At 41.8% G+C, this 21,095-nt stretch overlaps 1 protein-coding gene across 1 annotated transcript in view; it reads left to right on the forward strand.

Annotated features, from left to right (window-relative positions):
- Positions 1 to 21,095, forward strand: part of S100A10 (S100 calcium binding protein A10) — a 462,639-nt gene that overhangs the window by 441,042 nt on the left and 502 nt on the right. Inside the window, exons 2-3 of the mRNA XM_069089983.1 lie at positions 6,545 to 6,595; positions 16,554 to 16,706. Of these exons, the coding sequence (XP_068946084.1) occupies positions 6,545 to 6,595; positions 16,554 to 16,706 (204 nt within the window). The remainder of the gene's footprint in view (positions 1 to 6,544; positions 6,596 to 16,553; positions 16,707 to 21,095) is intronic.

Genomic DNA, 21,095 nt, shown 5'->3' on the forward strand with positions numbered 1-21,095 from the left:
CTCCTCACTAAATAGCCACTCCTCAGTCTCATTTGCAGAATGTTAATCCAGGTCATGCCTGCTAATAGTGAGTGTCCCATAGAGTTTTGTCTTGGCCTCTTCTCTCTTCTCTTTCAATACTGTTTCATTTGATGCCTTCATTGGCCCCCATGGATTCAACTATCTTATTTATCTACATTGATGATCTCAAATCTACTTATCTAGCCCTGAGTCTCTGCTGACTTCCAGGTGCATATCCAACTGTCTATAGGACATCTTGAATTTGATGTGCCATAGATATCTTAAACTCAACATGTCCAAAACAGAACTTATTATCTTTTCTCCCAAAACCTCTCCTCTTCCTAAATTTCCTATTACTATTTACGGTACCACCCTACTTCCAGTCACCCGGACTCCCAACCTAACTGTCATCCTTGACTACTTACTCTCTCTCACCTCTGTCCCCTCTATCCAATATGTTGCAAAGGTCTATTTTGCCCTCTAACACTGCTACCACCCTGGTACAAGCCCTCATCTTCTCATGCCTTGTGGTTTCATTTCAGTTGTGTCCGACTCTTCATGACTGTATTTGGGGTTTTCTTGGTAAAGATACTGGAGTGGTTTGCCATTTCTTCTTATAGCTCATTTCACAGATGAGGAAACTGAGGCTGACAGGGTGACATGACTTGCCCAGGGTCACACAGCTGGTAAGTGTCTGAGGCTGGATTTGAACGCAGGAAGATAAGTCTTCTGGACCCCAGGCCTGGCGCTCTAGGCACTATGGTGTCACCTAGCTTCTCTCCTAGGTATTCAGTAAGGTCTACATTTTTGTAGCTCGTAGTGATGTTATATGGTTTCCTGTTGCCTCACATAATCTGTGTTGATCACTAAATCCAGGCTCCTTCTCTAGTCTCTGATGGCAATGACCAGTGTTGGCTTTCTATAGGCTGGATCAAGGCTTCCACAGCACTTCCTGGCCTCCCCAGCATGTCAGTACTTCCTTTCCCCCAGCCACTCCCCACCTTTCCATTAGAACATAATAACCATGTTGAGGGCTGTGACTGTCTTATTTGTCTGTATTTGCATCCCCAGTGTTTATCTATCTGTTTTTGATGTTTTATAGGCTACTAAAGGAGTAGATAGCTGCTTTTTGTAGTTTAATAAAAGCATTAGGATGTAGAAAGCTAGGTTTGTGCAGAGAGCGCCTGGCCTGGAGTTAAGAAGACTCATCTTCCTGGGTTCAAATCCAGTCTTGGACACTTAGCAGCTGTGTAATTCTGGGCAAGTCACTTCACCCTGTCAGCCTCAGTTTCCTCATCTGTGAAATGAGCTATAAGAAGAAATGGCCAACCACTCCAGTATCTTTGCCAACAAAACTGAAAATGGGATCACAAAGAGTCAGACCCAACTGAACAACAACAATAAAAACTAGGATGTAAGCTCACCTTCTCAAAGCTTACTAAAAGTATCTCCCCTTAACACATTTCCAGCAGCAGAGAGGATGATGTGCTTCATCCAGTTCCCACATAATTTTGATTTCTTCTGCTAGTTCTTTATAGTTTGAAAAGTTTTTCATTCCATGTGGTTTGGATATTATGAGTATCTGGTATGACCACATCTATTAAAAATATTGTTCTTAAATTTTTATGCATTAGTGTCATGGTTGGTTGTTGCTGTTGGTGGTGATATTTCCAATCTACAATCTCTACTTTCACGTTAAGTCTCCCCATAACTCCTACTCAGTTGATAAGGTTGATTTTAAGCCTGGGTTGTACGGCTGGCACAATTCGATTTGTTTCAATCCAACATTTATTAATCACCTACCATATGCAGAGCTCTATTCGAGGCATTAAGACATAGAAAGTTTAGACAAGATCCAACCTCTGCCCTGATGGAGTTTATGGTCTAGTAAGGGGAAAAGACACAACCACAAATAACTATAAAACGTGGTATTTTGATATAAGTACCGACTTCCATGATCCTCCAGATATAGGACCTCACTGAACATTTGCTGGCAGAGACAGGAACATCTAGGCTAAGTAACTGAGAATCATGCCCTGACATGATGTGTGATATGGCCAGAACTAGATATTGAGAGGATTAGTCTCCTCCAAGGAATGGCAGGATGCCATTAAAAACTAGCTTCTCAGTCTCCTTTGCTTTCTGTTCTAACATAGGACTGACCTTAGGGAAATATTTGAAGCAAAGGAGAGACTCATAAACATCCAGTTTTCCAAGAGGAATCCTTGTGAGTGAAGTCAGCATCACTACCACAGAGAGGGAATGGAAGGCAGTGCTGAAATCCAAGGGAGATTTTCCTGGCAATGCTCAAAATGAATCACGTGCTGACACTTCTAGGATATTCCCTGAGTCTGTTCATTCCTTTCTGACCATTCATTTCTTTGGGATGTCCCCTGAGAGAGAAGTTATGTAGGAAATAAAGCCCCAGGAATTAGCGCTAGGCCATTTTCCACCAGCACTTATTTGCTGTAGTTTCTGAAGGTGCCTGAAGCACGACTAAAATAAATGTCTGCCTAGACCCTTTGTGCTGGGTATTATAAGGGCCAGACTAATCCTCCTAACACCCGGTCCTGGCCCTATCATATCATGCTATTCCAGTCACTGCTCAAGGACCTTCCAATGGCTCCCTGGTGCTTACAGAATCAAGTCTGAACTCAGTCTGGCATTCAAAGTCCTCCAGGATCTCATTCCTCCTACCTTGTGACCTTGAGGCAAGTCATATTGCTGCTTCAATCCTCAGTTTCCTCACCTGTAAAATCAGGGGGTTGAACTAGATTGATGATTATCTATTTAGGTTTGGATGAGACCTTAGAGGTCATCTAGTCCAATCAATCCCCCCATTTTAAGTAATAAGCATTTACATAGCACCTACAATGTGCCAGGCATTGTGTTAAACACTTTTTTAAAAATAAATATTATCTCAAATATTTTATAAATATTTGATTTTACAGGGGAAGAAAGTGAGACCCTAGAAAGCTAAATTCCTGGCTCAAGTTTACACAGATAGTAAGTGGATTAAACCCAGGTCTTCTAACTCCAGATCTAATTCTTTTCCTCCTACACCACAAGCTCTCTAACCTGTGATTTCCAATCTAGCTAGCCAGTCTTATGTCACATGATTCCCCTCTACATACTCTATTCTCTAGGCAAACTCAACTGCTTGCTATCCCCTCCATATGCCCATGCGGTCCTGATTCTGCTTTTGCTTGTGTTGTTCCCCAGGTCTTCTCTCCTTACCATCCCCTTCCATCACTGTTTATTTCATTGTGATTCATGCTTTAAAGCCAGTGGTGTGATAGTAAATGTTTAACAACCAGCTCTTTGCCCCCCAAAAAAACTGTGTGCAAGACTCACTTTTAAGTTTAAATGTTTTCTCCAATGCTTTTTTAAGTCTAGATAATCAACAAAACAATAAATCAAGCCCTGATTGGTAGGACTTTCTCATTTCCAAGGTAAGAAATCCTCATATTAAAAATTTTACAATCAGTTCTTCTCTGCATTCAAACTAGCTCCAGCATGCCCCCTGTTTAAAGCTTATTTGAAATGCCTGCTTAATTTTTAGAATCATGGGGATTTAGAACTAGAAGGACTTCAAGATCAACTAATCCAACTTCCTCATGCACAGGTGAAGAAATTGAAGCTAAGTGGCTTGCCTTGAGGCATTTGAGTAATGAGTAGCAGGTTTAGAGAAAGCCTGAGCAACCAGGTAGTATAGTGGATAGAGCGCTAGGCCTGAAATTAGGAAGACTCATCTTCCTGAATTCAAATCTAGCCTCAGAAACTTAATAGCAGTGTGACCCTGGGCAAGTCACTTCACCCTGTTTGCCTCGGTTTCCTTATCTGTAAAAAGACCTGGAGAAGAAAATGCAAACCCATCCAGAATCTTTGCCAAGAAAACCCCCAATGGAGTCATGAAGAGTCAGACATAACTGAAAAACTAGCTAGCTCTGTGTCATCCCTCACTGGTTGGTTACATGACTAAACTGATACATTGCTCTGTGTGAGCGATTTGTAATACCCAGCAGTCTCTGCTCTGTTTCCTGCCGCCATTTGTTTCTCCATTGCCTTTTGGGTAACCTGTAATTTTGATTCTTTGGAAATTTTGGTTACTGTGTGAGTTTCAGAATATTGGAATTGCAATATGGAATTGTGCTTCAGGGAGAAGTTTGAGATCATTAAAAGCACTATACAATTTCCCAAGTTCAGTACCAGCCCCTCTCCCCACTCCTTAGCAAACCCACTGCTTACTGAATTGAATTCAATCCAATTCGCTCTTGTTTTCCTATTCAGGTATAGGCTAAGTTTATTGTTCATTCACACTATCCAAGATATAAGTACTAATGGAGCAGCTTTATGGGCTGTTTATCCAACTACACATTATAGTCTGGACATTCTAAGTACACATAGTAGGCACTTAACATACTTGATGAACTGTTCATTGAATCAGACTCATTCCAGGCCAAAACCAGAACAAGATCAGGGAATATAACTAGTAATCCTTTCAAAGAAGATTTTGAAATTTACATTTTTTTTTATCAATTTCTTTATTTTTAGTTTTCAATATTCACTTCCATAAGTTTTAAATTTCCTCCCCCTCACTCCTCCCTTCCCATGATAGCAGGCAATCTAATATAAGCTCTACACATACATTCCTATTAAACACATTTTCACATTAGTCATGTTGCATAGAAGATTTATAATGAATGGGAGAAACCATGAGAAAGAAAAAAAAACAAAATAAAACAAAAAATAGTCTGCTTTGCTCTGCATTCTGACTCCATAGTTCTTTCTCTGGATGTGAATGGCATTTTCCATCATGAGTACCTTGTAATTTTTCTAGGTCCTTGCATTGCTGATAATAGGGTTAAGTCTATCAAAAGCAGTCATCAAAGACTGTGGCTATTACTGTGTACAATGTTCTCCTGATTCTGCTAACTTCACTCAACATCAGTTCATATAAGTCTTTCCAGGTTCTTCTGAAGTCCACCTGTTAATTTCTTACAGCACAATAGTATTCCATTACATTCATATATAACAACTTGTTTAGCCATTCCCCAATTGATGGGCATCCCCTCGATTTCCAGTTACTGGCCACCACAAAAAGAGCTGCTATAAATATTTTTGTACATATGGGTCCTTTTCTCATTTTTATGATCTCTTCAGGATACAGCCCTAGAAGTGGTATTGCTGGATCAAAGGGATGTACATTTTTATACCCCTTTGGGACTATTTCCAAATTGCTCTCCAGAATGGTTGAATCAGCTCACAGCTCCACCAACAATGAATTAGTGTTTCAAGTTTCCCACATCTTCTCCAGTCTTTATCATTTTCCTGTTTTGTCTTGTTAGCCAATCTGATAGGTGTGATGTGGTACCTCAGAGATGTTTTGATTTGCACCTCTCTAATCAATCAATAGTGATTTAGAGCATTTTTTCAGACGACTATAGTTTTAATTTCTTTCTAGGAAAACTGCCCGTTCATATCATTTGACTATTTATCAATTGGAAAATGATGAAACTCATATTTTTAAAGGATCTACTTAAACTGAAGTTGAGACATCAGCCAATGTAGAAAATGGAACGAACAGTAAAGAAAAGGCAAGTCTCCCATTAGGTAAAAGATGCTTAATCAACCTAGGAAATAAAAAAAAAAAACTTCAGTACAATTTAGTAATTATTTTATTAAGCGATTACACTGTGCTAGGCCTTAGGGATACAAAGACCAAACAAAAGCAGTTCCTGCCTTCAAGGAGCTTACATTCTCCCATAATAGCCATGAGTCACTTTTGCACGTGCCCTCAGAATCTCTTCCCCAGCGCCCTCTTTGGGCTACGAAGAGGTTAAGAAAGTACAAGAAGATGGGCTGCATTCCTTCCTCTGTCTTAAGAGTAATGAGGGAAGCATCCTCTACTCGGCGACACCCCAGCCAGGGAGAAGCCTTTATTGGCTTCGGGGTTCTCTTAGCGTCCGTTCGTTTTTAACTAGCTCCTAGCACCCAGACGGTTCCACCTTCTCCCAGCTGAAGCAGTTAGGAAAACCAGTCTTGGAGAAAACAATTCCGAGATCAGAATACCAGAGGGCCTGTTACAATTGGTTCTGCGCCAAATGGCCCAACCCACTGACTGCTGGATGCTTTTGTTTCCAACTATCATTCACACTCGGAGAGCGCTAGTACACGCCCCTACCTCCCCCCACGTCCCCGTCTCCCCCCCATTTCCACACACCCCCTACAATCTATAAGTAAATCAAGTGGGAAGCACGTAGTTCTTGTAGAGGGATGCCCTGAAGCCTTCCACGGGGAAACACATTCCGATCAGAAGGGAACACACGCACGCGCGCAACTGGAGGAGGGAGGGGACTGGAAAAAGTTAGAACCTGGGTCCTAGAGGTGGGAGGGCGGGCAGAAAAGGGAGGGAGGGGGGAAAGGGGTGGGGCAAGACGAGGCACTGTGCAATCAAAGCCTACTCCAGTCTCCCCCGCCCAGCCCCACGTTCCTCCCTCTCCCCCACCCACCCCAAGAAACTCCGAGGCTAACAGTGCTTGCCGCAGTCTTCTCGTTCCGTTCACGCTCAGAGGCTGCTTCTTGCTTAAGCAAGGTGAGTTCCTTTCTTCGGGTCTCTATCTCTCTGTGGTTATTTTGACCGCTTTGTAGCTTTCTCCCACCGAGGCGCAGATGTGGAGAGGCACGAGCAAAATCTAGTCACCTCAGGGAGGAGCCGCAGAGCCGGCTGCGCTACTCCAGGACCCCCAGGGCTAGACTTGCTGCTCCTCCAGTCCAGATTTCCCACCTGCCTGGAATCGGCAAGAGCAGCCCCGAGATCCCGCCTCCCCTTATCGGGCTGCACTTCCAGGGAGGTCAGGGTTTGAGGGTGTCCCGACCAGGAGGCGTCTGAAGCCACTGGCGGGTAGCTGTTCGCTGGGGAACCGCTTTTCCAGAATGACTGGGACCACACCCAGGGGCGAGCCTTGGCGCACCCCTTCCCGAGCCAGGGCTAAGTGTGTGCCTAGGCAGGGCAGGAGGTAAAGCGCGGGAGGGAAGGGTGTCAGGGCACCTGGGACACCTGGGAGCTGGAATGCTGAGAATATGCCTGCAAGGATCCGGGCTGGAGTAGTGCCCCAAGACCTTTGGAGGAACAAAGGCGACAGACAGACATTAAACTGTCTTCCTTTTCCTCTCTAACAGCACCCTGCTCCCCACCTCCATCTCCCATTCTCCTTCTGGTTTTTCTTGTCTTGCTGTCTATTTCCATTCTCCAGTCACTCAATCCCTTACCCTGCTGATCCTCTGGACACTGGGAACCATCTTTTTGGCAGGCAGACTTCAGCCAGAGGTGGTCAAACTCTGGCCAGATGTTCCTCCAACATTTATTCCCAGCAAAGTGCCAAGTGAGGCTGTCTCAGCCAGGAACAGACAGGCGTGAGTTTTGTCTACCAGTTTGGGCAGGGAAGGTTGGACGTTTAGCTGAATTTAATGTGGGTCTTACCCTGGGGTACTAGAACGCTGCTAGCGGAGCCGTTGCCTGCCTTCCCGTTCGATTTACACTCCCGAGGTATTTTCTCTTTCCTAGATACTTTGGGCTGGGTTTCCTGTTGTTTGTCCGCCTGACTTGAAGGTGGCTGGCTGATCCTTACCCGGAGGGGAGGATGGGAGACTAGAAAGGCATGAAGGAGAGAAGGGGAGAGGGATCTAGAGGAGGGAAGATAAAAGAGATGGGGCAGGAATCAAAAACTATCTTAAAACCATCCTCAGAGCTGTTTGTAGGGTAAGAGGAAGCTACAATTAAAGCATTTCCTCTCCCCAAGGGGAAAAAAATTAAGTTTCAATTTCACCCTGACCAAGTGAGTTAAATGTGAGATGAGGGCAAAGAAAAATGACCTAAATTCCTGAATCTCAAAAGTTAATTTTGCCCAATGGGAAGGGGACAAATAGACCCTGATACTCAGCTTTACTGAGTCATATGGGAATTATTAACTATAATAACCTAAAGGAATAGGGGAAGATAACTCTAGACCTTATTACTGCACCATCTAAATTTTAATTCTGCAGCTGGGGGAGTTAACAGCCATACCCTGGGGTATAGGAGTCGAAGGACCAATTGGCCTGTTTGGGATTGTTAGAAGACAACTGGAAGAAGAGATGGAAAGGGGCTGGATTCAAAGTGCTTTGGAATGGGTGACACCTATCACCTCTTCACTCTGGGCCTAATGGCTTCCAGGGACATGTGTGAAGCACACTGTGTTCCTGGATTCACCTAGTGGTGAAAGGAAGGCTGAGTGATTCAGCAGCTCAGATGGTGTGGGTGTGGCCCTGGATCCCCACAGGTTTCTCTGATAGTTAGGGCAGAACTGTCCCTTAAGGAAAAGGGAAATTGCCATTTTAGAAGGCATTTCCCAAGAGGAAGTCAGTCAATGCCAAATTTGAACCGTGATTTGAAAGAGGAGCAGTTTGCTTCAATGGGGACTCTGTAGTTGAAGACAGTTATAAAACTGATAGAGATCATGGCAGGACTGCTGGGTTATCGTTCATTCATTTATATGGCATCTATTTAGTGAGTATTTACTATATTAGGGACTGTGCTCCATGGGGAAGAGTACAGTTCCTGTCCTCACTTTAATCTAGAGTAGGGTTTGATAACCAATTTCTATCATGGACCCTTTTGGCAGTCAGGCCAAAAGGCCTTTGAACCTTCTTTTCAGAATAATGCTTTTAAATACATAGAATTACAAAGGAAACAAATGCTATTGTAATATAGTTATTCAGTATTTTTTAAACATACTCATGGCCCCCAGGTCTTGTGGCGGATACAGATACAAGAACGAAAATCAACTCGGCAGCAGCATGGTATGATGGAAAGATTGCTTCCATTCCAAGCCCTGCCTCCTTTCCTTTTAGACAAGTCACTCAACTCTTCTGGAAAGTAATTGTTGGACCAGATGACCCATAAGGTCTCTTCCAACATTATAATGGACGATTCTATTAAAAAGTAGCATGTGATAAGTTTGAAGAGAGAAATAAAGACCTATGGGGCCCAAAGGAGGGAGAGATGACTTCTAATCTAGGAGAATAGGGAAAGGAAGCCTTCCCAAAGAGGAAGAATTGGAGTTTGGCCTTGAAACATAGCTAAGATATTAACAGGCATTGATGAGGAGAGAATAGTCCAAGAGCAAAGGGCACATGAGTGTGAAAACACGAGATAAGTTCAGGGAACCAGAGGAGGCTAGCTTTTTAATTGCTTGTTTGAGGGATACACTGGCAGGTATTTTTTCTGGTTAGAAAAAAGGCCAGTTGTTGCTGCAGATTTTTTTTTTCCCTTGCAGCTTGAATTTCAGTTTTTTAAGTGCTAGACTTCATATCCTGGGCTTGGGGGTGAGGCCATGCCCATGGAAACACTGTCTGGCAGTAATAACCTGATCTTTGCCTCCAACGTGTTTCAGCAAATTGCGAAAGATACTACTGTGGGTGGGGGAGAGAAATGAGTTCATAATTCATTTCAGATTTCTTCCTCAGCCCCACCCCTGTTGACTGCTATCCAGATTTCATCCTTTTCTAAGAAAAATGTACTTCCCATTTGCAAGAGACCAGTTTCTTACTGAATACGTCTGCAGTATATAGAAGTCTTTGGGGGCAAGTCTGAAATTAGCCCAGATAGTCAACTGGAGTAAGGTCAGGTATATTTGGGCAAGAGAAATCCTATTAGGTGATGCTTTTTGCAGGATGTTTCTATTAACAAGGCAACCACTAGCCAACTCTCTGGTATGGTCTCTCAGACCCTGAGTTGGGTGGGGTTGAGATTTGGGTGTGCCCTTGCTCAACTCAAAAAAAAAAAAAAACCGCTTTATTAGAGTTTGGCCACTTTGAGTGAACTTGGATCCTAAGTGAACAGTCCCATTGTTTTCATGCTATTCTGCATATGTTAGCATTTTGAGCTCTGTGAAATGCCAGGGTATTCAATGATGTATACCACCCCTCTAACAAAGGTTTTCCAGGACTTAACACACCTTTGCTAAGTAGCTCCCACCTGCCAGCCTTTAAATGGATTGAATAGCAGAGGATGATAGAAATCAGAATGCAGATACATAATGAATCTTTGGAGAAATATATATACTGATGAATAACTGATATTTTTGATTTAGCTAAAATTAATTCCTCTTATTGAAATTTCAACTTTAGTATTTCATCCAGAATACTTCCTCTACTGCTTAAGGTTTTGACCACCTGATTTGTGCGGCAGGGCAGGAGTTAGATTGTACTCAGACCCATTCAATCAACCCAGTTTTCCTGAACCCCTAATAGGCCTCCCTGTTAAAGACCAAACTAAGAATTCCTTCTAGTTTCAGCTCTGGAACCATTACTTTATGACTTCCCAATGGCAAAAGCAAGAAAACCTCAAGCACATTAAATGGCTCTTTGTTTTTGCTGAAGGTTTTCACTGAAATGCTGCCAACCTCAGGCTTGGTTGGGTGGGCTACAGGAAAAGAGGGACAGATGAAATGCATGAGATGAAAAATGGTGATGTTCATATGGCTCTGATTTAAAATTAGATACTGAACAATTAGATACCCAAAGTTGGGTTTTTGGTTTTCGGTTTGCTTTGTTTTGTTTTTTTGGTTTTTCATATATTGGTTTGGTTTTGTTTTTGAGCTGGGGCATGGACGATCTTCAGAAGTACCTTCCAAAAGAATCCCCCAGTCTCTCTTAATTCCCAGTGTTTCCAAGAAGTAGATGCTCATCCATTTCATTCGCATCAAAAGGATTTGTTAAAATGTAGTACCATTAACCTAAAAAGAAAAATGCTTGTGACTGTGCCCTTCCTGGAGCCTACAGTCCAAGAGAGTCTGGGCAGGCTACAACAAATGGTATCCAAGGATCGGGTTAGTATCCTGGCTGTTAGCTGTATGATCTTAATCAAGTCACTTCCCTTCTCCATGGCCTTACTTTCCTCACCATTAAGAAAAAGAGGTTGGGCAAGATCACCAACAAGACCTCTTCCAGCTCTTAAATCTATGGCAAACATATAAAGCATACAGGCCACAGCAACCGAGGAACATTAAACAAATACAGAATGGATAGTAGATATACAAAGGTCCCAATTAGTGCAAACAATAAATCCTCTGAAGTGTTTTTAGGTATTGAAATTCTCAGTATTTGAAGTTATAATTATATAAAATATGGTCTTTGGTTCTAGCCCAATGGAAATATACCCCACTTCCTGGGAGTAGGGTGTCATTCACAATTATCGGGACCTAATTTATAGACTAAAGAAGTCGATCATGTATAGCTTCCTATAATTTTTTTTTAATCCTAAAGGAAAAAGAAGTGTGAGAAAATTAGAGTGGAAAAACAAGATTAAAAGGAGGAAAAAGTAATTTCAAGGGTCTAATCAGACCTGTTTTGCAGGATTCGTATTTTCCTTCATTTCTGGAATGTGTTTTCCCTGCCTGCCATCCTGGGGCCCTTTCTTTCTCAGCCCCTTCCTTCTGTTACATCTGTTTCAGACAGTACCTTAAGCTCCATCTAGTGGTCTTCCTTGTTTCCCATTCTTGTCTAAGGGGCTTTAAGTAAGAGGTCCTTTTAGATGTGGAGCCAGAAGTTCCGGGGTTTAAATCCTAGCCTGTCCGCTGTTGCACTGAATTTCCCTCGGGTAAAATAGGGAGAGGAAGGCTGAACCCAGGCTGGCACAGTGGAAAGTGGACTGAATTAAGAATCAGCCTCACTGTCAATCCTGTCTCAGCTGTTCACTTGGCTGTGTGATGTTGGACAAGTCACATTCCTGACCCCCGGTGTCCTGATGGGGTAACCGCTGAGCTTCCTTCAAATTCTACACTTCTAAGCTAGCCAAGCACCCTTCTTCAATCCCCATGACCTTTTTTCCTTCCAGCTACCTTTAGAGTCTGCTTCTGGGTAGGATTTGAGTTTTCAGTATTAGATGGAGGAGCCCCACCCTATCTTCCATCCAGAGTAGCCCAGCCTGGGAAGATGGCTATGCAAATGGAAACCGAGGGCTCACTTCCTCTGAAGTACTGCCACCAAACTCCGAGCAGAATTGGAAAGGTCGGTTTGCCTGAGCCCCGCCCAAATGGAGAGGTTTTCACGGAGCTGATTCAGACTTTGCAGCTGCCAGAGAGCGAAGCAAGGGGGGCCCCCAGCAAGAACTTCAGCGTTTTGGTGATTCATTCACTGGTCAGGAGGGCAGCTTCAGGCACAGATTTTCCTCCACTTCTTTATTGGTTTTGGAGTTGGTCAACCCCCTTCCACATAACACAATTCCCCAACTGTAGTCCTTAGCCAACTCCCACTAAAGCCATGGTGAATGATTGTATTCAAAATGCAGGCCTTTTGTTTCAAGAGTTCTTTCTTCATTTCATCACCATAAATCTCACTTTTCTGCTTTTTCTTAGGAAAGGGGGAAGGGGAAGCAATCAGCAAATTGCTCAATTCTCAATGCATTTACTGAATTAAAAAGCTACCGGGAAGGAAGATGGGCAAATTCCGCTACTGATGTTTTCTTGACAATGTGACCAATTCACTTTCACCTGCCTGTGCCTCAATTTCCTTTAAAGTCCCTTCCAGCTCTAAATCTCTGTTACTATAAGTGTGATGTCTGGTCTGGTGTCAGAGTCCATACATAAACTTAATTAAAAGTATATCATGTTCCAGGCACTGTGCTAAGGGCTTCAGAAACAATGAAAAGCAAAATATTCCCTGTTCTCCAGGAGCTTACAATCCTAGGAGGGAAGAACCCCTTAGAGAACCAGAGTTCAGATCACAGATCTGCTACTTAGTATCCATGTGACCTTGGATGAGTCACTTCTCTTATTGAAATCTATTTCCTCATCTCTAGAATGAGGAAATCACCATAAATCCATGAAAAGAAGAAATGAGTGCTCATGACAAGCCAGGCTCCAGGCACAATCTTTTAGAATGTCTGATCTTTCTCATCTTAGAAAAGACATTCCTAAGGTCACATTGTTTCAAAAGACCACAGCAGCCACAAATAAATCCTTTCTACAGCATAACTGACAAATAGCCATCCAATCTCTTGTCAGCAGACCTTCAGTAATGGAGCTTGCCACCTCAGAAGGCAATTTGGAACAACTCTGATTGGTAGAAAGTTATTTTTCCTTCCTAATATCAGGCCTAAATTTGTTTCCTTGCAACTTCTGCCCCCTGTTCCTGATATTACCCTCTGGGACCAAATGGAACAAATCCAATCCCTCTTCCATCTAACAGCCCTTGGAACACTTGAAGACAGCTATTGTGTTCCCCTTCTGTTCTCCAGGCTAAACATTCCTAGTTTATAGTATCATGGGTCACGAGCTCAAAGGGACCTGTGGGACCATTTTCTCTAACCTCCTCTTTTTAAAGATTAGGAAACTGAGGCTCAAGGAGGTTAAGTGACTTGTCCAAGGTCACCCATATTAATGATATGCCATGTTTAAAAAGTGATTCTCAGGATACAAAGTTTACAGAAACCTGCACTGGAAGAAAAGCCAGAAAGGGTTAATTTATTATGTACTACTTTATGGAGAACATTTTCCAAAGAAAATGTTTTGTTGTACCTCATATAAATAAATGGGTGATAACATTTGAATTCATCTTTATGATGCAGGAGTCATGATCTTGCTGAAACAACAGTGGTGGAATGGTATCCCAAGACCTCTGACTCCAGAGTCAGTGCTCTTTCCCTTCTACCATTTATTTTAGCCAAATCATATGTGGCATGATCTCAAAACCAGCCTTATCACTCTCTTCTGAAGACTCTTTAGTTTCCTGGTGTTTTTGGAGCCCAGAACTAAACACAATTCAGAAGTGACCAGACTCTCTCACTTAACCTTCCTATTGTCTAAAAAAAAAAAACTATTATCTGGGAATATTCTGCCTTTACCTATGATAAAGTGGAACTAGAGGAATTATATGGTAGATAGAAATTTCTAGGAGTCTTTAGAAATTAATAGGGATGAGATGGCAGATCTGGTTTCAGAGGCTGCCTAGGACTTTGGAATAAAGGGTTGTTTTTTGTTTTTGGTTTTTTTTTTAAATCTCTGTGGTATGCCTATTTCATTTCCTGGATTCAAGTTATTTTAGATTTAGGGTGTAACAGGACCTCCTCTGATAGGTGACTCATTCTCATTTTAATTCTCTTAGAGAAGACAGATGGTCAGACGCCCTCTGGAGACTAACAAAGACAGAACCACTGTCACCCAAAGCAGATTCCGATCACTGTTGAGTTCATTCTATCCGACTCTTGGTGACCTCATTAGAATTTTCTTGGCAAAGATATTAGAGTGCTTTGCCATTTCTTCTACAGCCCATTTTACAGATGAGGATACGGGGACAAACAGGGTGAAGTGACTTGCTCAGGGTCACACAGCTATTAAGTGTATAGCCAGATTTGAACTCAGGAAGATGAATCATCTTGTCTCGGGCCTAGCACACTATCCACCTACCTGCCCCTAGGACCCCTTTCAGGCCCTCTCAAGTCTAGACTCAGATGTTTTAGCTCTGGATTATACTTTGTCTATTTTCAAAGGATGGGGCAGGGGGAGGGGAAGAGATCTCCAGGATATTTTACCCCACTGTATTTTTTACTATTCTTTTCAAGTGAAGTACCTTCCTGCTTCTGGTTTATAAAATTCTGGCTCAAAAGACTGAACGGGGCACTTTGACTTCTGCATCTCTCTGAGCATAAAAGGGGGGAGGGGGTCTGATTGTTCTTAAGTAGAATCAATCCTCTTCTTCACCACCTTCACCTTGAGTTCAGTAAAGGAGATCCCAGAAGAGATCCATCAGTGTCAAATGTGTAGCAGCTAGTTAATGCCAAGCAGAAACCACAACTTTTTTGTGGTTTTTAAGTGGTCCTTTGAATGTCTTTCCTCAAGACCTGCCATCTGTTCCATATCCAGTGATTAATTTGGCAAGGGGCTTTAGTCAAGGTCTCCCTTTGTTTCTGCCAAAGCATTCTTTCTGAGTCTTGATGAGACTCCTCCTCCCCATTCATTATACTCAACTAGTTAAAAGTCATTTCAACCAATATTTTAACTGTTACCATTCCTAGAAACATTGCTCCTCATCCAGCAAGCATTTATTAAATGGCTATTAGGTGTCAAGCATTATACAAGTATGAGGAATTGAAAAACAAAATAGTCCCTGCCCTCAAGAAGCTTATACTCTATGGAGGGAAGCAATATCTATTCAAAGAGTCAAATACTTCAGTGGATCTGTGATTTCATCTAGGAGGTGATTTCCTTCATTGATGCAAATTGCAGTCCATTAATTCCTGCTCAACCTCATGACTCTTGTCCATGTCCTCCACCCAAGTCCATCATCCCCTAAAAATTGGGGGCCTTCCTTTTGCTGGCATCACTAGGATTCCATTGGAACACATAGGCCATCCAACACCCCATTCTCAGCATATGAACAATTCATCTCTTTTCACCATTCATTCCTTTGATCCCATCCTTTATTCCAGTTCTTCATAGCTCCTAATTTTTAATAGGTAGCAGCCTACTCATACCTACCATACAAAATGCACACAGATCAAAATATCAGAGTTCTTTTTTTCTACTGCTACCAAAAATTCGTCTCTCCCTTAGGAACTCTGACAACAAAATCAAACACAATTCTAGAGGACCAATGGTGAAGCCATTGGTGTGATGGACTTAGGGTTCAGATTGAGACATAAACTTTTTGGATATGGCTAATGCAGGAATTTGTTTGCTTGAGTATACATATTTGATACAAGGCTTTTGTCTTTATTTTTTTCCCAAGAGGATGGGAAGGAGAGAGGGGGAAAAAATAAATTTCTGTTAATTGAAAAAATTTTTAATTAAAAAAATTAAACCTCCAGGGGAAAAACTGGTCTCTTCCCACAACATATTAAAGTACATAGTTACCCATAACCTAGGGAATCTAGGCAATACAGCTGCAATTCTTTTATTTGGTTAAGGCATGTTATTTCATTGTAAAACGTGGAAATTTATTGCAGTAGCAAGTTACAATCACCATATAAATAAATGCCCAAAGATTTCAGCAAACTAGTCATTTGCAGGAAACTATTTTCCTCCTTGGCCTTTAGATATAACTAGATTACAAAGACAGGCTTAAAGAGTTGAAGTTTCATATCTGTTAATTGCATGGCTATGTGAGTTTTTGGTATTTGGTCATAGATAAAAGCTTAATTAACAGAAACCAAGGAAAATGTTGAAATCTCTTTCCTTTCAATAAATTGTTTTGTCAACTAAAAAGCTTAGAAAGTGGGGGATGAGAGAAAGGGGTTAGGAAACACATACAAGAACACCAAGGAGAATACTGATCCTGCTTTTCCTAATAATTACAGTTAGATCTAGTTGAATTAGCTCTGAGATGGGAGGGGAAATGGTGGCAGCCCATTCAAAGCTGTTAAAACACACAATGTTTCTTGTCTGACCTTATTAGTCAGAGGTTGGTGCTACAGAGACACCTCTCTTGAGAAAAACCAGCGTATAGGTTATAGTCTCATATATATTGGGCTTAAACTTGGAAATCAACTCTGTGTTGGGGGCATCTTCGAACAGGTTTCAGAAGACTCTGCCAACATGCCGTCTCAAATGGAACATGCCATGGAAACTATGATGTTTACGTTTCACAAGTTTGCTGGAGACAAAGGCTACTTAACGAAAGAAGATCTAAGAGTTCTCATGGAAAAAGAGTTCCCTGGATTCTTGGAAGTAAGTATTGAAAGAAATTTTAAAGGACAGAAGAAAAGAGCTGAGCCTTGTCTAGACTCCCATTTTCTTCTTCGTTTCCTGTTCCATCACTCCCTTCTAGTAGTGAATGTGGCACAGGCATCTCCATTCATTCAACAATTACTTGAAGAGTGCTTGATATGGGGGGGGGGGAGGCCATGAAAAGTTGAAGACAATTCCTATCTTCAAAGGGCTTATATATACTCTGATAATAATACCAATAATAGCTCAGTCTATATAGTATTTTGAGGTTTGCAGAATTCTCTCCATATATGATCTGCTTTGATTCTCACAAGCATCCTGTGAGGTAAGTGCAGTTATTAATGATGCCTATTTTACACATGAAAAAACCACATTTCAGAGAGGTTAAGTGATTTGCCCAAGTTCACAGTGGGCAAATGCCTGAGACAAGATTAGAACCCAGGCCTTTTCTGATAACCATCTCCAACACTCTTTCCACTAAAAACCATAACACAATTTATACTTCAACCAATGGTATAAGAAGAGTTACAACAAATAGTATTCAGGGGTCACCAAAGGGATAGCATATCGAGAGAAGGCGGTAAATGGGTGAATTGATCCACCCAACTTCTCAAAATCAGGGTTGCACATCTGGCCGAATTCCATAGCTTAAACTGTCCCCCTTAAGTCCCTCTAAGGAGATAAGATCTTTCTTCTTTCCCCAGTTCTAATCTATAATGATGCTAAACATCTCCTTAGTGGAAGCCAAGCTTCATTTGATAAGCAATAGCTTTTCCATGGAAAACGGAAGACCCTTTTAGCTAAACATGCGATGAGAATGGCAAGTCATGATTTAGGATAATGGATATTTAGAGCTTGAAGGGACCTCATGACATTTCCACTATACTGTTGCTTTTTTCACAGTCAGACCTGACGGGGAGTCTATTTGAGTGAAAACCTCTGTCCTTCAGATATTGATTGATTAGATCAACCTATCTGCCTGTAAAGCTGATCAGCAGATGGAAATGACCACAGTGGAGCATTAGACCCTAAAGTGGGCCCTTCCTTCTTTGGAACAGTCATGATCACTGGAAAAGATAATTACTGTGCTTGATGTTGAATAATTTAATAGCTTCTAAAGGATGAAAAGATAGAAAGTTAAAAGGCTCCCAGCTGCCTCTTACCATTTGTCCCCAGGAAGTGGTGCATTAGTAAAGCTGATGGCTCCTCTTTTATAGGTATAGAGTAACATGATAGGGTATTTTGACTGGCATCTTATTTATAATGATATTCTGACTAATATCAGAGATGACCAAATTACCCATTTTGTTGAATCTATTATTTATTGTTTGGGTATTATGCCAGGTGTCCCCAGGCTGATGAAAATGGGCAGTGGAATAAAGAAAATAAATCAATCCTCTGATAAGCATTCATTTAGCACCTACTGTGTGCACTGCACTGTGCTTGGCTTCAGGAATAGGATAAGCACAGGGAACAGGGCTTGTGATTTCATTAATACAGGGAGCTCTTGGAGAAGGAAATTCTTCTATCTGTGCAGTTTTGCACTTTCTTTACAAATTACAGCCTTAAAAAGTTGCCTAAAACTGGTACTGAATGGTTAAGTCGAACAAACAGCTAGTATGTCTGTAACATAGAGCTCAAACTTGGCACTTCCTGGGTCCAAGGCCAGCTCCCTGTGCTCTTAAGAATACCAGGGCTCCCTGTCAGGCACTGGGGATAAAAAAAGAATTAAAAAATGAAATTGTCCTTGTCTCCAAGGAACTTACAAGCTTGTGTCTGTTCTCTGAACACAGATGGCCAAATTCCCTCCCAACCTGCCACAGTATCTACATAGATAATAGCCTTGGAGTCAGGAGGACTTGAGTTCAAATCCTCCCTCGGCCACTTCCCAGCTGAGTGATACTAAACAAGTTACTTAACCTCTCTGAGCCTTGGTTTCATAATCTATAGAATGGGAACAATTGTAATAATGACCTCACAGGATAGTCATAACGATTAAATAAGATAATGTTGACATAGTGCTTGCAAACCCCAGAGTACTATATAAATATGAACTGTCATTATCCTGCTTCTAAAAACCAAAGCAAATCCCCTCTGGGCCTGTTCAAGTCTAGACTCAGATTCCCAGAGTTGGGCTGGATCTGGATTGCCCTTTGTATATAGTTTGGGGAATGAGGAAAGAGAAAGGGAGGAGTTTTCCCCAGGGTATTTCACCTCCTTCTGGATATTGTAATATTAACTTGCTGTTTTCCTCAAGCCTGGGGCCTTCTAAATCAGTCCTTCCTGGCTCTTCACAAGCCAGCCCATGACAGACAGCTAACCAAGGGCCCTCTGCCTGCCCCTTAGTCTAGATCCTGAAAAATAAGGTGGCTTCTAACATGGAAGCTTTACGGGATAGAAAGAGATGTCTTGGGGGCGGCCAGGTAGCACAGCAAGTAAGAGCACCGGCTCCAGTGCTGAGAAGACCTGGAGATCGAATCCCGGGCTCAGACACTCGGCACCCACCCAGAAACACCTGGCCGTGTAACCTTGAGCAAGTTACTTAACCCCAATTGCTTAGGGGTGGCCAGGTGGCTCAGCGAGTAAGAGCACCGGCTCCAGTGTTGGGAAGACCTGGAGATCGAATCCCGGGCTCAGACACTCAGCACCACACCCAGAAATAACTGGCCGTGTAACCTTGAGCAAGTTACTTAACCCCGATTGCTTTAAAAAAAAAAAAAAGAAAGAGATGTCTGAGGCACAGACATTTACTACTAAAGGCTGACGGGTCCGGAAAGGATTTGTTGAGAGTATGAGGTCATGATTCTAATTCTATACCTTTCCCTTCCTTACTATACTGCATGCCCTTTTGTTTTTACGAGATGGTTCCTTACATCCTCTAAATCTCACCCACCAGTCTCTGCCTATAGCAAGAAAGTTGGGAGCGTGGCCAGAATTTGCAGAAACCTCTCCCCAAAAGTAGTCAGCTTCTCAGAGCACGGAGGCAGCCATGAGACCTCATATCATTGCTCAGGGCTTGAGATTCAAGCTCCTGAGGGAAAAAACAACAATACATCTTCGACTTTGACTTTCTGGAGTTCTCAGTGAAAGTCAGAAACACTCAGAAAACCAACTAAGGGTTTCAGTAAAATGTCGGGAACATTTACTCCCATGTATGCTCAAGTGAAATTCAGTACAATTTCATCAGTGCTTCTGTGGAGGGACTAGAGCAGGGGATCTTCACAACTCCTTTGTGTCACAGACCCTCTTTGGCAGTTTGTAAATCCCTTTTAAATGTGTGACATAAAATGCATTGGATTCAAAAGAAACACAGTAATCAGAATATTTTTTTAAAGTTCTTGGATCCCAGATTAAGAACTCCTGATCCAGAGGGTTCCATAGTTTATGATGAATCTCATGAATCCATGGCATTATAGGATCATAGATTTTGAGTTGAAAGGGATTTTTCTAGTCCAACACCCCCATTTTATAAATAAGGAAACTGAAACCCAGAGAGATTTAAGTGACTTGCCCCCACACCGCTAGACTGAAACTTGGGTTTTCCTAACTTCAAGTCTTGAACTATATACCACACTATCTCAATCCAACCCCCTTATTTTACAGATTAGGAAACTGAGGCCCAAAGAGGTTTGAGTGACTTGCCCATGATCACAAGAAGTAGCAATTGTAAAAGCTAGGATTCAAACCCAGATCCTCTGATTCCATAACCAGAATTCTTTCTCCAGTTCCATAAGAATTCCTGCCTTTAACACTTTTAACTGATAGCAAACTACAGAAAAAAAGAGTAAAACTGATCACCATGAAACCAGAAAGTACCAAGAGCTTTATTTCTAAACTCTGCCAGAAGTTACCCAGTCCTTTTACAGGAAAGGAAACTGAGGCCCAAAGAGGTGAACAGTTAGCCTGAGATTACACAGATAGGAAGCAGCAGAATTAAAATTTGACCCAGGTTCTCTAACTTCAAACTGAGCAGTCTTCTCTCTTTTTTTTATTTAAAAAAATATATGAATAAAAATTTATTTAAAAAAAAGAGAATATTGTAGCCACAACTTGTTAAAGGGAAAAGACAAATAAATTTATTGTAAAAAAAAAAATGCAGTTATACAAATAAATTACTCCTTTGACTATACATAAAAATATACTTCATTCTGGACCCTAAATCCATCACTTACCTCTAATGGAGAGACTGTTTCATCATGAATCCTCTGGCATCACGAATGACCATTGCATTGACCACAGTCCTTATAGCTTTGAAAGTTATTTTTCTAACCCTCTTTCTACGTCACCCGTTTTAATCTTTCCTTCTGTAAACTAGTCCATCTTTATAGGTTCTTTGAAAAATCAGGATCCAAAAATCTAGGTCCTTTGTCTTTAATGGCTAGCTATACA

The sequence above is a fragment of the Petaurus breviceps genome, unplaced genomic scaffold, assembly GCF_028583685.1.
Source record: "Petaurus breviceps papuanus isolate PSGF00001 unplaced genomic scaffold, PetGlider_PUasm1.0 186, whole genome shotgun sequence".
Classification (NCBI taxonomy): Eukaryota; Metazoa; Chordata; class Mammalia; order Diprotodontia; family Petauridae; genus Petaurus; species Petaurus breviceps.